This window comes from Centroberyx affinis, unplaced genomic scaffold, assembly GCF_046629955.1.
Source record: "Centroberyx affinis isolate AG114_WGS23_722 - 3 ecotype Tasmania unplaced genomic scaffold, CSIRO-AGI_Caff_v1 ptg002087l_1, whole genome shotgun sequence".
Taxonomy (NCBI): domain Eukaryota; kingdom Metazoa; phylum Chordata; class Actinopteri; order Beryciformes; family Berycidae; genus Centroberyx; species Centroberyx affinis.
In genome coordinates, this window is record NW_027280413.1 from 161228 (window position 1) to 184731 (window position 23504).

Consider the following 23504-nt stretch of genomic DNA (forward strand, 5'->3'; position numbering starts at 1 on the left):
ATCCCTTGTTGCTAGTGCTCAGTACAAATGTCACCTCGGGTTTCTTGATGCGAAGTGAATAGATTTCAGCTTTGTTTTCAGCTTGGCTCATTGGCTCCACAATTGATATCTGAAGCACTGGCTGTGTTGGCTTTAGAACATTGTTTTGGTCAACACTTGGTCGGTGGTTGTTTTGTCTTCATGTTCCACATGTTAATAATCGGCATGTTGGATCAATTTTCAGTCGCAATGGCCAAACCGCAATGGCCATACTTGAAGTACCACACTGCTTTGAAGAACACATCTCAGATCCCATTCATTTAATTTGGACTTTATTTTGCGTAACTGTGAAAGTGTTGGAAAACCTATAACTTATCAAAGTACATGACACAAGGCCATTCCCCTCATTGATTAGTCAAGTAAGCAGCTGTTTTGAATCGGAATCGCATAATATTTAATCTTGAAAATGTTACTCCCATGCCAGTCTTGGACAGTTTGGTCTACATTATTGATCATTTACTACTTACGTTGCCAGAGTAGTTTCAACTGCCCCAAATTTGTGATGTAACACTGATGTACAGCTCCATAGAAAATGAATTGGAAAAAGACTATGAAGGTAACTTTTGTACCATCTAGGATAGGTCCATAGCGCTATAATATTTTTTACTTCCTTTTTAGATGTACGTTTAGAAAACACTTCTAGGTGTAGTAGTTCTAGGGCTGCAACAGTATCCACAATACTGCCATAGGTATTAAGATGTTGTGATTTTAGGAAGTTGTAGAGAGTGACCGCTGTCACATCCATAACAGCTGCTTTTTATTTATTTATTGCTTTGTTTTCCTTTTTGCAGGTAAATACTGAATGCTTCCACGTAATGTGAAGTGATCATAATTACTTTGTTCTCTGTCCTTCTCCTATGTGCCATACTTTGCCAAGGCTACTTGCAGGTTGAGGCTTCTCAGCAAGTTGGCACTATACCTCTACAAAATAGGGGAATAGTTGGGCTGTGTTCAATTAAAGATAATCTATAGAGAATCTGGGTCTGAACCCTGAATGTTACCTCACATTTTGGCTTTGACCCAAATGGCGAGTTAGAACCAGCCACTTTAGATGAAGCAGTATACCACAGTTGAGGAAGTCAAAAGATCAAGCACGTCAAGACCAAGTCTTTGAGTGGGTGCGATCAGACTGGGTCCTGGCTAGGCTGGTTAGTTTGTTTCGAAACAGTATGTTTACCTCCTTGTCATGGACGTTTGAGTGTGAAAGTGAAATTGCGAACTGTTCCAAAACAAACAAGTGGGACCGGTCTGCTGGCAGAGATGATGTGGGATTGACTGCAGCCGAGATGCATTTCGTTTCCCATCAGTCTGAAAGCAGTCGCACCGAGACCAGTGCCAGATAAACATCAGAAATGTAAACATAGCCATATTTTGTTGTCTGTAACCACAGTGACTTCCTTCGTGTGCCTTTGTCTATTCACATGAAAATAATGACCTTGCTCTCCCCTCGCCATATCTCAGCCTACAGAGGGTTAAGCAGAGTGGTTTCCTCAGACTGAGTTCACCATAGAAATCCATTATGAAAATCGGCTACTAGCAATCCTATCTTAGTGAAGTGACCCTGTGCCCAGCCCATAGGTGGGATAGTAAAGCTGGATCATTCTTTTGGTTTTTTGGCTAATCATAAGCATGCAACTCTACAAGGAAATCAAACTATAGTCTAAATGTTGGTGATTGTCTGTGAATAAGAACTTTTTATTGTCTATTTAAAGCAGATTTTCTTTTTTTAGACTCCCTCTTCCCCTTTTATCGGAGGAAGATTGAAGATTCAGTTTCACAGTTTTGGCTACCATGGTGTGGGCTCAGGCTGAATGCATGGCAAGCACTTTAAAAGGAGAGGAAGCTGTGGGTGGAAAAGAAGTTGTCTTTTTATTTTTTATTTATGTTTTTTTTTTAGGTTCAGCAGACATTACATTAAAACAAGTACCCACTCCCATGCATTGACTGGCAGTAATACAGCAAATCGCACAGCCAAGTTACTCTGTTACCGTAGTGAGGACAATTCTATAATAGTTACAACTGTATTAAGTTTAGTTATTTTCCCATTAATTGTCAGTACAGCAGCTCTAGAAGGGACATTGGTATGAAATCATGGATTAGAGCCGTGGCTGTGTGGTTTCTGCTTTTTCATGAGGCTTGTTTATGTTCACAAATACCACTACCCTAGAACAGAGGAATCAACATGAATTTTTATGCTGAATGTTTTCCCCCCTTAATGGCTGTTTCCTATACGTCAAATACACTATTGTTCTCCTTCTGTTGGCACAAAGATGGTTGAAAGTGACATAATAGCAGGAGTAGAATCTATAGTCGGTTATTTTGTGTGTGGGTGTTTTCACCCAGAGAATTACATTGGCGGTGGTGAGATGGGCTCACTGAATTGATCTGTGATGAATGTGTGAGACCTCACTGGGAGGCAAGTCGCAGCTATACATGCTTCAACATGTACAACATGCACCCTCACAGGTGCACACACACATAGCTGTAGCAAGTGCCTTTGCGCTCAACAAATGTGCGGTTTTCCAATGTGACTGACCTAGGCAACAGGAAACTGTGTTCACAAGGCGGGAATTAAAGGTATAATATGTAACATTTCTGCATTACAATATCTAAAAACGACTAGACCTATGTTATATATTTTTTTGAGTTGTGTACTTACATTATCCCAAATGTTTCCAACAATGTTCAAACCCAGAGAAATCCGTAATTTTATTCAAGGTAACGGTGCGTTTCATTTGGTCACCTGTCAATGGTGTCATATCCCCTTTATCCCCTAACTTCCAGGGAAAAACGGGAAACACCAGATGATACGTCAGAGTGAGGAAGGAAGTCGGCCAACTAGCTAGCTAACCACTCTAGCCACTCCGTTGTTTTTTCATTCTTTTGTTTTTATTGCTCACTCATGATGGATCACGATTAGAGCTGCAACTAACGATTATTTTCATTGTCGATTAATCTGTCGATTATTTTCTCGATTAATCGATTAGTTGTTTGATCTATAAAATGTCAGAAAATGGTGAAAAATGTTGATCAGTGTTTCCCAAAGCCCAAGATGACGTCCTCAAATGTCTTGTTTTGTCCACAACCCAAAGATATTCAGTTTACTGTCATAGAGGAGGAAAGAAACCAGAAAATATTCACATTTAAGAAGCTGGAATCAGAGAATTTTGACTTATTTTTCTTAAAAAATTACTCAAACCGATTAATCGATTATCAAAATAGTTGGCGATTAATTTAATAGTTGACAACTAATTGATTAATCGATTAATCGTTGCAGCTCTAATCACGATGATTCATTCCCGTTTGCTGCATGTTCTGTTGCCGAAGCTGTCCCCGTAAAAAAAAAAAAACTCCTATGATCCCACACTACTTCACAACGTCATCAAACTACGTCTTTTGTTATTGTTTTGATTGAGAGACCCCTAGCGGCAGAAGCTACATACTGTGCGTTTAAATGACACAGGAAAAAAGGGGTTGCTTGACTTTCATCATTGTATTAAACAAATACACCACAATGAAAATACATTAAGCCAATTCCCATTATCTCCTCACAATATATTGCACAATTCCTCCTCCCCAGTGCCTGATTGGAGTGGGAGTTTTTTTGGAACCAGTGTAGAGTATGTTTACCGCATACTCAACATGTAACATATGCATTTGATGCAGAGGTGTTATATAGACATTTCAGTCCAGATTGCTTTATCAACAGGGACAAACAGATGACAATATAACATGGCAGTATTCATTAGGATCTTGGAGAGCAGTAATTCCATAAAAATATCCATCTGCCTATGACATTTATTTAATTGCTATTAAATGTGAGGGGAGGGGGCATTTTCGCCTTTATTCAAGAGTAGAGATAGACAGGTAAGATTGGGAGAAAGATGGGGGTGACATGTGACAAAGGTCCCGGGTCAGATTCAAATCCATGACTTTGCATTTACATGGTCATCGAGAAACAATTATTTTACTTTTGATTCCACAGATAACTCTTGCCTTAAGGCAAGACTAGGTATGATTTAAGCTGTTGTCTTTGAAACTGGTAAGAGATATTGAATCTTCATATCCTTTGACATTCTTAGATGTTATTGAACAGTCAATATGATATTCTCTCAGAAACAACCAAGTTTGTTTCAGGTCTTGGAGGAAACCCTTCATACCTGGGTTAGGGTCTGATTAGGCCTACAATGTCTAAATTGTGGACTCAATAGTTCAGAGGTGAATGTCAAATGAAACAGGCCGTATACATGTATGTACACGTATACAATACAAGGGAATGTAACCGAAGTAAATACTAATATTTCTAATCATGAAGTCTAATGATGTATTTAGAGGTATTAAGCAATCAAGTGGTGGGAAAATATTAAAAACCCTGATGCACTGAATGAAATCATGATGGATTTTCTAATTGAATCATAACCCTATGAATGTAAAACCTCTTCTCATTCTTACACCTTATATTGGTTGTACATGTGAATTAGACACCAGATATTGTTAGCATGACTGAATAAGATGACACAGTGCCCATTCCACAAAAGTCAAGAAATTGAGTTAAATAAAAATTTGGATGCAAGAAATTATTTCCTTATCCATAAATAAGGTTAGGCCAGGATACTCAAACTCAAAAACCAACAAAAAAATGGAATTAAAACGGTGTATTACCTTCTGACTGCAGTGATTTATCTATTAACTTATTCTCTTGTCATAACTACATGGGTCTCTCTTTGAAATGTCTGTTCCTGGTCTTTTGTGAGTGCCCGATTTAGTAATATTCAAGCCAAGTAATTTAGGAGTGATTTCATTTTGTAATTACTCAGCACTTTAGAGTTGAAGTGCAGTCTTAATGTATGCATGAAGGGAAATCTTGCCAATAATTCAATGATCTAATGGTGATGTTTAGTAAAAGCTTTTGGTGTAGTTTTTTTGGGTTCATATTTTCAGTGAGTTTTAAACATCTTTATAATTTATATTTTTTTATTTTATTTTTAAACCTTGAGTGAGGTTTCCAGAATGCATTTGTCAGATTTTCAAATATCTACCTCCAATATATAATTTTCAAATTAAGTTTGGTCGCTTAGTATAACGGCTGTAGAAAAATTTGTTTGTTCTGTGTTTATTCTGTGTCCCCAGGTATGATTCCCCATGAATTGTACAGGACTTGAATTTAAATTATGCTAATACAGCTATATCCTAATGCATACAGATAAATGCCAGCAAAAAATATAGACTACAAAATGCAGCATGTGGTTCCAGACGGTCCTAGAAAAAGCCAGTTGGCTTGTCTTTCATTGATGTATTTTATTTCATTTCTTTCATTAACCATTTTGAGACTTTAAGCCATCAACAGGAGTAATATTTACTAATGCTCCTGTCAGAGTCTTGCATCAACCACTCATTTATAGTATTGCGCATGGATGCGCAGAGCACGTGGTGCTTTTGTTTAGTTAATTTTTTCTTTGTTTTAACAAATCTGTCCCTGTCCAAATCTGGTATTTTTCCACTTTTTGCTGCATTCTTCCGTATTGGGTTTCAGATGATTCCTTGCCAGGAATCATCGTCAGATTATTTTGTAATCGCTAGAAGATGCCGGTACAGGTGATTTGCTTCGCAGATCTTTTCAAATTAGTCAATCTTGGATCCAGCCTCACTTAGACAAGCCAATAAACCTATGTGGCGCATCTGCAGCTAATGGCACATAGTTACATTTTCCTAGATGTCCATAGTGTGCCTGGAGACCCTTTCTGCAACCTTCTGTGGGCGCCACAGACACCCTGTGCGGCTACGCAACTACCATTACTGTTCAAGAACAAATTAACCGTAAGGGATCTATTAACAAGGGTCCAACTTTGAGGAAAGCTTATTTTTATGAACATGGTGTTTTTGTTTCTACACGATCTCTGGTCATGATTTGTTTAAGTCCCTACTTCCTTCCTTCGCATGTCAGCATTCATAAGGCAATTCAATAAATTTACAAGTGTCGTTCCACTTTTGAATATTCCTGGTGTTTTAATCACTCACCAGTTGTAAAGAGCAGAGACGAGTCACATGTTCAGTCAGCGGTGTGCTTAACTTGTGGTCAAATCTCTCATCTCTCTTACACAAGTCATTATTATTCTGCCATGCATCTAAAAGGGTGGGAAATGTAGGCTGCAATGCATAATGAAACAACGACAAATCAAAGTCACTTTTAAATGGCCTCAACTTTTGATTCATTTTTGCGACAAACTATTTATTCCTTCTGGCTCCCACATCGATAATGTTGGATCAGAACAAATTTTCCTGTAATCGTTTAATGCTGAAATAGTGCTACTTTGACAGTCATCAAGGGGGAGCCACAGGGAGTCAAATATGGTAATGGTGACGTCTCATAGCTTAGAAATTGGCACATAACCTAGAAGGGCTTTTGCTCTGTTTGCTTGAATTTAAAATGCACCAAGACAATGAATTGCAGTTGCACCAAATTTTATTTTCAGGTCACACAATTCAAATCTGGTTCACATTTGCAACCCAAATGATTGCATTTTAGAGCCCTGTCAGTAGAATGACCTCACAGTGTTCCCAATATGCGGTCAATGACTGTCATTTACCATTTGGGTAAAGTCTGCCTCATTGTAGTGACTGTTGGCGTCATCTATTTAGATGCCAGGTTTTTCTGTGATCCCTTTCAAGCTGATATGTTGATTTCCTAGAGGCAGTGTTTTGAGATTGGGGGACAGTGTGGGAGAGTAGTTATTTTACAGATCAAATTGGCTAGAAGAATATAGTTGAAGGAATGTCAACCCAAATGGAGCAATTTTCCGCTTCACCATGCATAGTGCTGTAATTGACATAGTGGCAGTTCAGGTTGTTGCTAGGCAGTGGGATGACACCCCACAACATCAGCTCCTGCATTTAAGACATATGGTATGTTATTTTGACTCGTATGTGCTGAGTTAGGGCAAAATGCAAGAATCATGTCTTTCTCTCAAGTAATTGATATCGGAACAAGAGCTGATTTAGATTCATTTTTATCACACAAACTAAATCCAATCTGTGATCTCATACTCCTTTCCTAGTGACTTAATTGGGCATGTCATACAGGAGAAACACTCTTTTTGGAAATTGTCGAGATTGGTGTTCCAGAAATAGCTGACTTGCTGCTGTCAAGACAGATATTACCCATTGATTATTAAATGCTCAGTGGTTAGCAAGGTTTTGCTTCTGGTTCAGAGTTGACACCTGTGACAGATTGCACAGTAGAAGATGGATGCAGCCTGCCAAACCTGGCACACACTCCTTCTCACACTCTCAGTAGGAGTCCAGTAAATAGCTGATGGACCAGGACTTTGCTTTTGTTGCCAGTATTTGGAGACACTCACCCTTCAGGAGTCCTCACAGGTGTCCTTTCTTTAGCTGTACAGTGTTTTGGGAGGACTGCATTCCTAGCTTCTTTCACTCGTAGCCACCCCTTCTGATTCTCAGCTTGACGGGGGATGGGGCGACATTTTCTCTTCTCAGTGTGTACTCTACAGAAGTTCAGGATCAGTAAATCTCTAACATTTGCTGCTCTGGGGTTCTGCTGTCACCACCAGTATTAAGGCTTTTCCCCCCACTTCTCAATGTTAATACTTAAAGAAGAGCAAAATTTCTTCTTGAAAAGCTTTAACCAGTACCCAAGGAAATGTTAGAGGTACTTAGTAGTTCTTAGTAAGGCTGGGTATTGCCAGTGACCTCACTGAATGACTTGATTTTTGATACTGTGGATCACAATAAATATGATTAGATGCCTCACACATTGTCGATTATGTAAGCATTTTATATGACTGAAATTGGCAGTAAATTAGGCAAATTAAATGGGGGGGGTATGCATGATTGGAGTGAAATTAAGTTGACTTTAAAAACTCCACCTTCTAACACGAAAGTGCTATGGTAGCACAGTGTTGTTGTAACCAAGAATCGCTGAACAAAATATTTAATTCATGCGTTGACTTAGCTGCTACAGTTAGAAAATCACTGAGCCACTTCCTGGTATGTGTATATACTGCACACCAACCTAGAGGTGGGACTAATAGTGTATAGCCTGGTGCACGAGCGCACACTGTGTTTCCCTTATGCAGGGCTTTTGTGGCTCTGTGTAGTCTAAAGGGCTCATACTGTAATTCCCCTAAGCACTGCACATTGCAAAAAGCGTTGCACACGAACGAACAAACCAGTGAACACACAGAGCCCGGCTCTTATAGAGGTGCTCTTGAACTGGTAATAATGCACACTTCTGTGTTCTGTAGTGCACTGAACTACTTTGCAATAACATGTAAACATACTCACTGAAAATACTCAACTCTTAGTAGTTAAACTTAAATATGCACATAAGTAAACAGACTCAATTCTGTCAATTTAACTACAGGCTGCTGGAAAGCATCTGAGTGTGGGTGTAAATTTGTCGTGCTACCAAGGTATTCTAATACTGAATGGCAAAGCTTATGGATAAAGTTCCTTTTATTTAATTCATTGCTCCTTTTTGTTTTTGAATCTGAAATGTGCCCAAACATTTGCCTTGACATTTGCTGGCACTGGCTTAATACCACCCACCCTTAATATTGAACATAGCGTTGGCTCTGTACTTAATGTATCATACTTCTCAGGGCTACTGCTAAAAGATTGTTAGAGAAACATCTAGAGAAACTGAGGTTTTAATAAAAGTCAAACCTGCTTCTCTTAAAGCAACGGAAGTAGAAGTAGCCTATGAATATAAGGATTTGCAGAATCAATTCTGAATTAAAAAAAAAAAAAATTGCATTGTGTATATTTTTTTTCTCATGCAGCCCTAATTCTAGAGAAAAACTGTGTTCATTATTCAAGCTTGTCATTTATCAAAATGTCTAATTAAGGTGTCGATAACCAAAATGCTTAAATGAAGTTTTTCATGCAGAGTGTAGTTGTCTTCAATGGCTTGAAGGAAAATTCCACTCTTGGATACTCTTGCACTGATATATATCATCAATCTGTAATGTTCAGTGCATTCCAGGAGTTATTTTGTAATGAAGTGTTGTAATTTGCCATTTTTTATACCCACTTTCCCTCAACCTGCCTTGTCTACTTCTACTACAGTTAGTGATTTCCTACACATCCCAGAATGCCTTTGGACAGCCTCCAGAGGACGGACATGAAGTTGTTCCATTTAGCTGTGACTGGAGTGCGTGTATACGTGACAGGAGTAAAGTTGGCTTGATATTGGATATTCTGTGGGTTAGGGTTATTTATTTTTCCACAAGTGGAAAACTTGCACATCCAAAAATCATTATTGTTGATATTCATAAGGAATCATTTACAACCACTTATTATATAAATATTTGAGATTTTACTTGTGGTAACATTTTATTTTACAATGGCCTTGTTCCAGGGTATTAACCTGTATATTGACCTATGAAAAAGTAATTACACAATATTACTGTGTAGGTTCTTGATGAAAATCTCTAATTGATAATATACTTAAAATAGTGACACATGATTCTAATGGAATCATTAAAACTGTGCCGTTACCCCATTATAAGCATCACCAATAGCTGTTTTCCAACAGTGTAATGTGTTTTAGGGTGGATTTTTCCTTTTTAAAGTACTTCTGGTTTACCCGTCCCACTATTCTGTGCTTTTGGATTCCCCAATGATGTGGTTGAGCAATGGCTTTAAATGTGTTGGGCAGTAAATACATTAGGGGGGTATTTGCTGATGAGAGTCCAGATCAATATGTCCTTCCTAGTAAGCATTTTCTAGATTTATTGGAGGCCTCATAATGAATACCTGAGACATACTTGGCCTCTCTGAGTCCTTGAACCCTGCAGGCTGGTGGGGCCTTGGAGTCGGGCTCATCAGTTCAATGAGTTCCCTGCCTGGGTACAGACTGCAGGTTAATTGTTGAAGCTTGCTTCCTATTGGCCTGATCAAAAAAGAGCCATTCAAATTGAAATAGTTATTACAGGTGGGTAGCTTACTCCACATAAATTGCTGTCAGATAAATCATACATCTCAGGACTCTTGTCTTCCTGAAAGTTAGATGTTTCAAACAGGTTTCCTTACTGGCAATCCCTTTTACTTAAGAGGTCCAAATCAGTGACCCCTGCCTGCATTGCCCTTTCCACCACATATTCCCCCACTTTGGCAGGCAAAGTCAAAGATGTTATCCTAAAACATTGGAACGTTCTCCAAAGCGACCCATCCTTAAACAATATCAGCTTGATGCCCCCACTTATCACTTTCAAACGTTCTGTAACTTGAGACACCGGCTCGTCCACTCCAGCATTTGCAAACCCACCACTACTTCCTCATGGTTAAGTTACTGACCCGTGGGTTTTTACCACTTTGGTAAAAATGCTCCAACTCCACTAACACCAAAGATTTTACTCCCACACACACCAGCAAAAAATAAATATTTAATCAAATGCAGTAGCACACAGATTGTGTATTTGTTGAAATGTCTGTGTGGTTTGGTGTATGTTGGACAAACAAAATGACCTCTTAAGGTCTTAAGATTGCTGAACATACGACTGCAATTCGCACACACATGGAATATGCTATTGCATGTCATTATGTGCAAGTTAATCATGGTTCTGCAGCTATCATTGAAATTTTGGGGCATAGAAAAAATCTCTTCCTCCCCAAGAGGTGTTGACATGGCTGCTTTGTAGAGAAGCATACTGGATTCACACTGTAAATACAGTCTAGCCTTTTGGCCTTAATGAAGAACTGAATTTAACATGTTTCCTCTAACAGTCTATATGTCATCACCTCTTGGTTTTATACTTTTGTGTTTGCATCTATATAGATTTTAAGTGTCGTTGTGTTGCTTCTTTTTCACTTTGTATATGTGGTACTTGGACATTGGCTCATGTATTTCCCTCCCTCGGAGGAATTATTTAATGAGAATGATACACCTGTTGGGAGGAGACTATATAAGTGTATGTTTGATGTCCGCTGTGACTCAGAAGACAAAGTTGATGTCGAAACCGTCTGATTGGCTAGCACAACCTTTTACTTTCTCTGAGAAAAGGGCACAAAATTGTAGATTTGGTAAGAGCTACACAGTTGGTGGTATTTCCCTGATTATATTTAACAGCTTAATGAGAATTTTCAAATTGTATAGAATTGAAATATTTCTAATGCTGTGACAGTGTTGCAAACATTTTGTCTCCAAATGGATTGAATTAGTGGCCTCTTAGTGAGAAATCTTGATAGCTCATTGATTTGGCTGTTCAGTGTAATGCGTCATGGAAGGGAAACAGCCACAATAAATAAGGCAGCACATTTATAGGTAGCTTCAACTAAAGCAGTAAGGATAATGAATTGCTTTGTCAGGGAAACCCAAGATTGCTAATGAAGTTTTTTCTGAATGTGCGTCAACGCTGTTTCCTAGGTAACAGTGTTGGAGATAAAGGAAGCATTCTAGCCTAATGTTTAGTGTTAAAACTTGTAGAGAGAGCAGTGTTCTTGCTTTGAGTGATTTATTTTTGGTACACAGGGATTTATCTCATAACTGAAGGCTGGGATAGATTGGAAAAAACAGAAAAAATATGTTGGATTTTAGTGTACTCAGAGGTTCATACATAATCTATATGTATCCAACAATATCAGTTACTGTCTATCCTGTATATCTATCTATATATTATATTGTAGACACACTGTAGATGGATGTTCAGAGCAATAGGAACTCTGTTGGGCGATGTGATTCTGCGAGGTCAGGGCTGCTGTAGTTGCTATAATCAACAGTGGACCAGGTGCATAAAGATAGTGGCAGCTTTGTCATTACCCATCCAACAGTTTTTGACATGCTTAAACAGCATATCAGAACGGCTGAATGCACTTTGTAATGTGGCATGGGCTGGGAGAGAATGAACTTGAATCCGGGAGGCTGTCATTTATGGTCTTGGTCCATTGACAATTTAGCTGGCATTAAACCATAGTATCCTTCTGAACAATATTATTCTTTCACCAACTATCTCTGACTTATTTATATATAGAATGAAGATATTGTAATGTAATTTAATTGTGCCTTCGAGTAAAATTTCATTTTGATAGAACACATCTTTGACATGCATTCCTCTGACTTGGTGAAGATTCAACCCCCAACATTAATACATTTTTCGTTAATCATAATCAACAGAAAAGACGTCCCTGTACTGGCGAAGCTTTGCAAAATAATTTCTGGAAAGTGCCGTGCAAAATCACCACAGTAATGACTGCTTATCACCAAAAATGCCACCAAAATAAAACAAACTAAAGGGCCGTTTCTGCATGTCAGTGTTTAGAGTTGATTAACCTTTGTCGTTTGGGTTCAATATTCAATAATTTAAACTAAACATTTTCTGTGCGGTTGACCTGTCTCTGGCATTACGGGAGTAGTTTATCTCTACAGATTTATTTCATTCAGTGCATGACAAACTTACCCATTAAAGCATCTCAGTTAGACCCCTTCCTGATGTCACTGACAACAGAGGACTCTGGTGCAGCGTGGATGTATCTGGATCTCTCGGTTCTCTATTTAAATGTCCACATTCAAAGCCGTTATGTAAAACTGTCACCACTCCTCCACTATACCTTCAAGTGAATTACCACTCCATTAAATAACTGACAGTTGTGAACACTATCAAATCCCAAAGTTGGAAACCAATTTAGAGTATAATCTGTGATGTCATACTGATGCGCAGCATACACCATTGACAACCTGCCCCATTCAGAATAAATGGAATATAGCCATAAATTAAAGACTTAATGGATTCGTACAATGTTACAATGTTTGCCTCAATGTTTACAGCAAAGTTTGCTTCATGTACGGTATATAGGGTGTATATACAGTAGTGGTATCAGTTCCAAAACAGAAACTGTACCCTGATGCCCCCCCCCCCCCAAAAAAAAAACAACAACAAAAAAACAAAAACATCCTGGATGCTGTCACAGTCTGCTACTTCCATAGATTCCAATTCATTGACTGTGGTGCTCAACATTGATGGGCCATCACTGATTAGAGGTTAGGACAAACTCCTGTTTCAAGCTGTTGGAGACAGGAGTAAATGGCCACCAATAAATTTATCCCTAATACACACTAATGGGACCTTTTCTACATCATATGAACTGCTTGTTAATAAGCTGACATTCAGCGAGAAATGTTGTGAATTCTTCCTGGGTACTCTGTGCATGGACATGTAGCCTAAGTACAGGGTACATGTCTTGGGGTTATCTCAGATGTAAAGATACGCAATAGCACGTACATCCAAACTAATACTAGGTCCTGGACAGAAAAACAGGCAATTATTGTAAGATGGAGTCCACTCCCATGGCGTTTATTACCACTACATGTGATGTTTTGAGCATATGAAATGTCACATGTGGTGGTAATAAATATCTATCTTGCAATATCTCAGATGTAGCCTTTGGAAATTTCAAGCAATTGTTGAGCCTACAAGATATTCTATACTGTGCCAGTGTAGTCCTGCATAGAATCGTCTTTTGGGACAAAAGCCATTTTACATGCACTGGTGCACACAATTCTGTAATGATTTTTCTCCCAGTTATTTGAGGAAGTTATCAGTGCATCCAAAAACTGTTTGCTGTGTCATCTCTAATATCATTATTGTTTATTAGGATGCTTTGTCAGTTCCGAAAGTCTGGAGTGCTTTCTTTTTTTTTGACGAGGGGATTTTTATATTTCCTTTCGTAGTATTTCGGCCTGAAAAGTATTTTATGTGGTGTTCAGAAAAATCAGAAAAATGACATTGTGAATAACTGTTTTTATACTTAATTGCTTATTTTTTTTAGAAGTAGTGAATTGTTATTTGCAAGGTTGACTAGATCTGAATTTACTGATGACTTTTACTTTTAGTTTTTTCTCATTTCTATTATATAAAATCTCAGTGCCTTCTCACTATGATAATAGTTGTCCTAACCACCGCACTTAGTAACGTGTTTTAGCCCTCTATCTGAATTGGGGCAGTGTTATATATACTTTCTGAAAGGTTTCTGGTTTTCTGAAACGTTCATAGTACCAAGCAAAAAATACACTGAAATGGGACAAGTAAGCCTACAGCAAAACTGTGAGGTAATTCCTCCCATTTCTATTTTGTTTAAACCATGAATCAGTGGTTTAGATAATCATTTTCAACCACTGTCAATCACTGTGTATTTATCATGGCTGCAGCAGCACCATTCGACCCTTGGGGCCTGAGATGGCTCTCTCAAATGTGCCTACATTTGATGGGAATTATTCAGGCAGCATGTAATCTTGGTTTATAAGGGCAGGAAAGTGCCAGAGCTGGATTGATATCAAGTTATTTACTCTTCAAAAATATTTTCAAGCACCCCCATAACATTTGTTGCAGTTTCTGAAATTTTATTAAGCAAGAACTAGAATACAGTGCCTCAAAAGAAATTACTGACAGATTACCAGTGCCCCCGTTTTTTACTACATGTATTGGTGAGGCTTAGCAAATAGCGTATTTTGATGAATAAAAATGTATGCTGTTCAACTTGGGATAAACCATTAAATTGATTTCTTATAGTTCTATCACCCAGGGTAACATAGGCTAGTGCATTATCATTTGTCTAGTAATCACTGTGTTGACATGCATTGGTGGAAGGGAAATGGGATGGGATAAACCCTTGGTACCCCATACCAAACCCATTATAATGAACACTAGCACTACTATAACACATGGAAGTCATGTTGTAATGAAGCGTACCTCTAGCATTTTCACCAATCATCTGTAGCATGTCAACTTCATTAAAGGTTGGGCTGTATTTTCTTATCCAGTCAGCTGAAAGATTTTTCACTACAGTCGTAAAGTTTTACAAGTTGGACCAAAAGATATTGGAATTGGGCATTATTTCAAAGACCAAACAGAGTCGTGAGCATCCATCAGTTAGCAAACACTCAATAAATTGTAACCATTTTATTTAAAAAATATATGTTTTAAGGGGGAAAAAGATTTTTTTTTCAGTTTGCCACATCTTATCCACTATACAGATATGAAATTGTACATATTACAATACAAAAGGAACAGGGAAGAGAAAAGCATTCATTTTGCACAAAGAGGTTGGGTAAGAGAAAGGGGGTTGGTTCACTCATTTTTTTTTCCTTTTTTTATTTTTAGGCCGGGTGGGGAACAGGGCTAGAGTATGACAAGAGGAACCAAAAACAGTTGACAAAGAGCCAAAGTGCAAAGGGATGCATATTTCTACAAATTGTGTGGATTTTTCAGTCACTTAGTACAAGCTTTATCTTAAACAGTGAAATGTCAAATGATTGACAAAACTTTAAAAAAAAAAATCCACACACATCCCCATTCTTGCCATTATCAGAAACGAGGCCTCTCCACAATGTTTGTTGAATGACAGTAAGAAAAATTCAACTCAGTTCTGACTTTTGAACATGCAAGACAGATTGTAAGGGCAATATTAAAAGCAGTGCGTAGTCGTAGGAAAACAAAATTAGAGACAAAGTGGAGGTGCTTGGCTTTGGAAACTAATCAGTATATTCTATTTTCTTTTTCTTGAATTCAAATGTGAAGTATTACAATTTTTGGTTTACACTTAAACTTGTCCTTCCATAGCATGGTTCAATTGTTTGACCCTTACTGAATTGCTACACTTTGAATGGATGTATGTGTCTGGTCTTATTTCACAGATGCTGACAATTTTCCTCAGACTGGAAGAAGTTGTGGGCATTCTAGGAACATGTACTGAGACGCGTTGACAGGAACTATAATTTTTTTGTTTGAAGCCAAATCTATATGGTACATACAAGCTCTGTAGGAAGATGAGACCACAGACGGTACCTAATAGCGCCCTCTAGGGGGCACCAGCCAATGCCTTGCGTTCCCATTGCTCACAGTCGGACATTCTAACAAGTCTACCTCCCTTCAAGGTGATATATATTCAGAAGCATCTTATAACCTATAACACTGACTTTGTCAGACATAGCCAAAATTTAATCCGGACCATGCCATATTCCAAATTCCATACTTAACGATTTTGCCTGCATTTTTGTTTGGTTAAACATTATTTGTTTTGATAGCTTATCTGTGAGTTAATAGTGAAATCAGTGTTACTGCTGTGTGAATGTCAATGTGATGTTTAACTCCGTGTCTTTCAAGCCCAAGGTGCTGTCAGTCAATATTTATCATTCCATTCTCCCCTCCCTGCTTCACTTGGCCTTATGAGAACCATTACTTGCCCGGAAGGATGCTCATTGGCTTAGATAAGCCAAGACATTACCCCATGGTTGCCCCTCTCCATCGTCCCATCAATTCCCCTCGTTTTCTCTCTCTTTCACCCTGCCCCCACCACCGAACTGAACACAAAGAAGTGCGGAGCTGCAGCGGCGGCTTTAGTCTGATGCTAATGCACATCCTCTCCCTGCTGCATACAAATGTGTCCTGACCCAGGCTTGCTGTTTGCTTATCAGTGGATCTGCATTTTTTTCTTTGCTCTCGGGGTATCCACCACAGTTTAACTTAACACTTGTGACTTTTCCTATGGAATTGTTATAATATTTATTATTCATCATAACCCTTTTTTAACCAAAGACAAAAAACGTCAACTCAATACCTCTAACAAGAACGGGATCTTGAAACAAAGGTTCAAAGATGTTCTTGTCTGGTGTGGAGGATGTTTCTACTAGAACTATTTTTGAGTGGCCGAACAAGCTAAATGTTGCTGGATCACTGGTGTGGGTGACAGAATATTAGATTCTTTTTGCCTGGCCTTAATTGGTTCAATCTTGAGCCTGTCAGACCTGATTAGTGTCTAAGCAGTAAAGAGGCTGCTCCACCACTGGGCTACTGGGAAAGGTTTTATTTTCAGTACGAAACAGTCTCCTCTCTGGCCTTTTTGTTGTTCATTACTCCTTTTCTTGCTACCTTTCTTACCTTGGTGTGTATGTTGGCCCCTGGTATGTTGGATTGTGATTCAGTAAACAATGGTTGCTAGGTTAAGCTATTGGAAATATTACGGTCACAGTGTGTTTGGCATTTTGGAGTTGAAGAAACCATGTACAGGTCATCTTATCCATTCACAGATATGTGAGACGGTGGTGAATGAGTGCGTACATTTAAGGGTCTAATAAATTTCCTCTTGAAGTCCCAGGTGAGGAAGACATCCATATATTTTTGCTAAGCGAGCACTGTGGTATATTGGACATTAACCTTTCCATGAACAATGCTTAGCTTTGAGGTTTGATGGAAGGTTATAGACTGGGCTAAGTGAATCAAATTGAATTTTGAAAAAAAGAATACCATCATTGGTGTTTACTGAACAGAATTTCAGGGCCCTTCTCTGATCAGGAGAGGATTTTCTTTATTTTTTTTTTTAACATGATTACCAAACAATGTTGACATTTGATTTTCAGTTAATTCAGATTGTGAATTTGATATTCACAGTCTTAAATATTTCATAGTACTCCCAAAACACGTCAATTGAAAACTAAAAAAAAAACATTTGATAAAATAAAATTATCCAATTCATTTGTCCAAAGTGATTGTGTGAGTGGCCTACAGTGTCTGTGATGCAGCTTATAAATGTGTTTTCAAATACTTGTTTACTTTTTAAAAGAAACAAGGTATTCTGTTGTAAATCAGATTCCTCCATTATTAAGTTGTGTTGCCTTAGCAGAGGGCCATTTGGCTAAGCATTTTCTCTGTGCTGCAGAATATAGTGACAATGTGGAGACAGATCTCACAGTTTACAATTTTCCTCTTTAAAATGATTGCCCCTGCCTGATATGAACAACCTTGCATTCATAGAAAAATAAATTTGTGACTATCTCTACATCATCCCTAAACTGTCATGTCCACCCCTTGTCATCTTGGCATTCAACAGCTCTCATGTATTCTCGAAGCTCACTTGTAGAAATTATGCTTTTTATATAAACTGGAAAAAATCAAAAAAGCAAACCCTGTATCATCTGAAATGGTCAAATGGCAAACCATATGCTCTAGGAATAAATAAGAGTTCATACTTCACACTCTTTATAAGGCAGTTGCTGACACTTGCACTGCCCATAGCCGTTGATGATCACGAGTGCCCCTTCTTCATGGCTGGGCTCATACTCATTATAGGGTACCTGTGTAGCTAGATCTGCCATAGGCTGCCGCTGCTGGGTCCTCATCTGTCTACGGTTCTGGATAGCCGAGCAGTGGCGTATCCGGCGCAGGGTGGGAGGGCAGCACCTCCGTGAGATGTACACAACGAAAATGATGAGAAAGAATGAAAATAGCAGGGCCATAGTTCCAATGATAACCCTATGAGTGAGAACAGTATTGTCCGTTACAGAGAAGTCATCTGTGACAGCTGCCTCTTCCAATGTAGTGGTGGTCGCTCGAGCAGTGCGTGGTGTTTGAGTCGTGGTTGTCGTGGTGGTGACTGTGGTAAAGCTCCCAAAATCCTCCGCATAGTCCTGTGTGGGGGTCTGCTGCATAATTCCAAACAGGGAGCTTGTGACCTCTGGGGTTGTAGTAGCGTCTGTGGTTGTACTAATGGTCTGTACAACTGGCGCTGAAAAATTCTGGCAAAGCTGGAATCCATAAACGGCATCTAGTATCTCCTCACCCTGGGCATATTCAGGACTGTGGCAGAGAATGGAATGTTCCCACCTTCCCTTAAAGGTGCTTAGCCAAGTGGCCAGAGAGCAGATCCTTTTGGTACATTCCCAAAGGTTGCTGGATAACCCAATGGTACCCAGAGACTGCCACATATCCATGACTTGGGGATCCAGACTGCTCAGTTTGTTGTTATCCAGCAGCAGAATCTTTAGGTTTGGCAGCGTTTCAAACACATCAGCTGTCAGGACACGAATCTCATTCCCTGTTAGGTCCAGCTTCTCCAAGGTGGTCCAGGTCCACTCCATGCCACATGTCAGATTGCTGATCTTATTCCACTGCAGATATAGAAACTGGAGGGCAACCAGGCGAGGGAAATGGGCCAAGTTGATCTTGGTCAGCTGATTGTGTTCCAAGTGGAGCTCTCTGAGCTTAATGAGCCCAGCAAAGCCGTTCCGGGCCAGGCTCCGGAGGCGGTTGTTGCTCAGGCCCAGATACTCCAGGCTGCGGCAGTCCCAGAAGGCCCGAACAGGCGTGGTGCGAAGTGAATTGGAGCGGAGGTGGAGTATCTGGAGCTTCCTCAGCCCATGGAACAGTTCTGGTTCTAATGCTGTCATCTGATTGAAGGATATGTCCAGTATCTGGAGATTGATGAGGTGGATGAAGGTTGTGTTGGGCAACTTGGTGATGCGATTGGAGCTCAGATTGAGGTCCTTGAGCTTGTAGAGCCCTTGAAAGGCATCCTCTTGTACTGTGGTAATCTGGTTGTGGTCTAGATGTAGCCATGTGAGCTGGCTAAAGCCATAGAATTGGTCAGGGCTTAGCTCAGTGATGCTGTTGTGGCGTAGTGACAGCCCCAGGGCCCCCTTGTCCACGCCATCTGGGGGTGCCTGGAGCCCCTGGGTGTCGCAGTAGAACTGCAGGTCCTCACAGCGGCATTTCTGAGGGCAGGTTGTGCACGACGCAGAAGGCAGCATGCACAGCAGCAGCATGCTGTTCACACACAGACACAGAGCCGCTGGTGCAGGTCCCACCAATGGCCACCTTGAATGGAAACCTGGGTGGGTTCAAAGATAAGAAATGAACTGTGGGGCGGGAAAGCTAATCTCTGCAGAGCACTTATTACTGATGCGTGGTAGCATTCGTGTTTTCTGTGCGCGCTCTCTTTCTGTCTGTCATACATACATCACCTTTTATATGAATTTCACATTTACAAGTTTCGCAGTGTATATAAGCTTGATTCTTTCATCTTGGGTGTAATGGAGACGTCAGTTACATATGCTCCTAATATGCTTAATTACATGCAAATGAGCTGGACTTTGATCCCACTCCCTAACCATATATGTTCATCTTATTTTATTCACACTCAATGGCGTGTCATTCTGTTTGATCAAATAGGATTTTCTGCAGGTTCGTACCATTCCTGCCATTGTCTACCAGTAATTTTTTCATGCTTAAGCAGCTCAAAGCTGCTGTCCTTTTCTGAATTTATCATAGGTTAATTACTTGGAATTACTATTTTTCATCAGTTAAGAGCTTATGGTAGTCTGTTACGAAATGGATATCCTATTATAAATTCATACATTCCTAACTCGAGTGTCAGTGAAGACGGAAAAATGAAGGACAATTGCAGTAAATTCACAGGGCTGAATAGCTTTTAGTCCTCAGCCTCCCTCGCTCTTACTCTTATTCCCTATTCATGTCCAGACCTGCCATATAAAGGGGCTAACTTACCCATTCTTTTGTGCACATCGGAGGCTGCATTCAACTGTCCTTTTCCGCAGACTCTTGGAGCAGCCAGATGGAACAAAAATCCAAAGGGAAAAAACCCTTTTGAGTAAACACAAAAGAATCAGGCTCTTCTGAAATATAGCAATTCTGAGCCCACCCAACTGAAACAAAATATGAAATTCCATGTCCCAAGACGTTGTTTATTCCTATTAGTCCCCTTTTAGTCCTTTAAAATCCAAGCTTAAAGAAAGGGTTCAATCTTTTTCTTCCTCCAACGAATCCTTGATGATATTTTTGTAAGTTGATCAGTTGCATCCGGAACGACTCCAGTGAACAGACCCCCCCCCCCCTCTTTTTTTTTTTTTTTTTTTTTCCTTTTGTTTCCCTTCCACCGCAATGATGTCAGCTCAGTTGGTTAATTGAAGATCAAGTGTTCCTCTTTCATGACTGGGGTCCTCCAACCCTAACTTGTTGATGGCAGCCAGAGACCCTGCTCCCGTCGCCAGCACAGTCTCAGCATAGCCTCTGCAGAGCAGTGAGCGGAGCCCTCGTCTGCTTGCAAAGACGCAGGGAAGAGAAAAAAAGCAGAGCAGAGAGTCCGGGATGTTATTCTGTGCTTTTTGTTGCAGCCACTCACTGCTACAGAGTGGTGGCAGCCTGGCGTCGATCATCACTACTGTTTCTCTCTCTCTTGCTCTCTCTCTTGCTCACTCTCCTGCTCTCTCTTGCTCTCTCCCACCGTCTCTCTCTCCGTTTCTCTCTCTCTCTCTCTCTCTCTCTCTCTCTCCTCTCTCTCTCTCTCTCTCTCTCTCTCTCTCTCTCTCTCTCTCTCTCTCTCTCTCTCTCTCTCTCTCTCTCTCTCTCTCTCTCTCTCTCTCTCTCTCTCTCTCTCTCTCTCTCTCTCTCTCCACACACACACACAAACACTCTCGCTCTCTTGCTCAGTCACTTGCTCTCTGCCTCGTACACAGTGCTTGTGCACCTCAGTCTTCCTCCTCCTCCCCCTTGCATCCCCCCTTCCCCTCCCACTGGCTCGTCACCATCAGAATATTGATATCTCCAACGTGTTGCGGCAGCTCGCTGTTGAAATTAACCATGGCTCTAAATCTCAGCCTTGCCTCGCTGTTGCCTCTGCGTCTGCCATATACGTATGTAAACTGGGCACATAAACAAAATAAAATTACTAAACAGTGTGCTTAGTAATATGTGACTTTAGACAACATAAGTAAGGGTAAAGGTAGACGGGTGTACTGCAATGCCATACCTCTGAACAGGAGCGTGTATGCTATAGAAATGCTAAGATAGGGTGTCTGGCTGTTATCCATAATTTATACATCCTGAGTGCAGTGCTTTAATTTTTGAGCACAGGCATGTGATGTATGGCCAGCTGCTCCGAAGTAAAATTAGAGTAGCTTTGCACATGTAATAGACTAGGCCCTATACTTTGCTTGATGGTGTGACGCACAAGGTAAGATCAGAGTAATCAAAATGCTGTTAATCACTGTTAATTTGTCATTTTCAGTGCCGGGAAAAGAAAAATTAATTTGATTTGTGGTTTTGTTGAAAGAGGGCTATACTTCCAGCACCTTACAGAATGCCACACTGAGAATGACATCTGCATTTCAGTGGGTGGAAGTGCAGTCAGGTTTCCTTAATAATTAAATGTGGGTGGAGATGGGTATGAGGGTACTCAGAGTGGACAAAATTTTAAGCATCTGAAGATGAGAGATACAGGATATAATATAAAGTTTAACTCTGGCACTCCACCCCTAATTTCCACACCCAACTTCAACTCTCTTTTCCTGGCATCTGTTATACACAGAAATTCTGATTTATGGAAGCCCAGAATTAAAATCTTATTATACGCTTTGGCAGTAGTTGGTATTGAAAAGCTAACTTGCATCACATGCCCACTGAACTGAGTTTGAATCATATTTCAGATAAGTTTGTTAATTGAGATATATATGCCATTTAATTGCTCTTAGATAATTGTTGTTGTGTTGTACTATGTTGTAATATTTGGTCTACACTGTAATTATGATCTGACTCCAGTTACCACTGTGTGTGTTCATTTACCATGCTAGTCAGGATTTGACCAACTGCACTCAACAAAAAAAAGCACCAAATATTTACCCTCATAACTTAATGTAATAATATAATTCTCAGGTCTTAAACCAAGACAGAACATGCATCTGGTTGTGACTTTCCAGGTCACTTGACTGGCATTCCGCCGTCATTCTCCACATTTATTGTGGTAGACTCCATCTCCCGCTGGGACTCCTCTGCAGAGTGTGAGAGGGAAAAAAAGGGGGGGGGGGAAACACGCTTAAGTCTCAGGCGGCATGATGTATACTCCCTGGATTTGACCTGTGCTAGCTTTTGATTTGGATCTCCAAATGCTGTTTGAAAAGAAAAGCAAAGTGAAAATCTGATTGGACCTCCAGTTAGGGGAACTGGCTGGAAGAGGATCAGTAACAAAGCGGTCCATGACCATTAGGCCCAAAGAGGGTACTTTATTTTCATTTAAATTATTTTTCCACAATCCAGGGGACTTCTGGTTTTATTGAAAAGGGATGTTCCTAAATCTGTCCTAAAGGAGACGGGTAGCGAGAGACTCACTTGAGTATCATAAAAGATGCTGCAGAGAAACCGCCTCCATAATAAGCACCTGAAGAAGTGCTTCAGAACCTCCGGTGTGGAAATGAAATACAAGCTAGGCATGAATGAAATTGGATTGAAAGAGTAGGGGCAGAGCAGACTAGAGATCCTGCCACAGCACTCCATCCAGCCAGCACAAAATCACAGTGGATTAGTGTCGTTGGAGCTGCCTGGCCCCTAACTATGTACACAACCCCCTGATGGGCAAAGGTCAGTGGGGGATGGGGCAGGTCAATGCCACCACCATACATGCTGTTATGTTGCAATTGATGTCAGCAGCGTAAGGGGGATGGGACAGCCCAGAGTCCAACTGCTTCTTTGCCTTCTCTTTTGCCCTTTCCTGTTCATCTAATTTTCCTCTTAATTTTATTATTCCCTTATACTGTATCTCTCTTTCTCCATCATTCCTGAAAGATTTAGATTTTCACTTACGCATGAGCAATTTGGGGTATGTGACTGAACGTCTCTCTGCTACCAGTGGGGAACATTGGTTAGTACTTTGACTGCTGCTTAGCT

The 23504-nt window shown here is 40.0% G+C and overlaps 2 protein-coding genes across 2 annotated transcripts in view; one reads left to right on the plus strand and one right to left on the minus strand.

Moving 5' to 3' along the window:
- The window catches only part of ctnna1 (catenin (cadherin-associated protein), alpha 1), a 114902-nt gene that overhangs the window by 40816 nt on the left and 50582 nt on the right, over positions 1–23504 (plus strand). The window lies entirely within an intron of this gene.
- Positions 18014–20337, minus strand: lrrtm2 (leucine rich repeat transmembrane neuronal 2). Its single transcript, XM_071531505.1, has 2 exons — positions 20334–20337; positions 18014–19656 (listed from the first exon to the last, which is right to left on the minus strand). Exons 1-2 carry the CDS (start codon positions 20335–20337, stop codon positions 18014–18016), a joined length of 1647 nt encoding a protein of 548 aa, XP_071387606.1.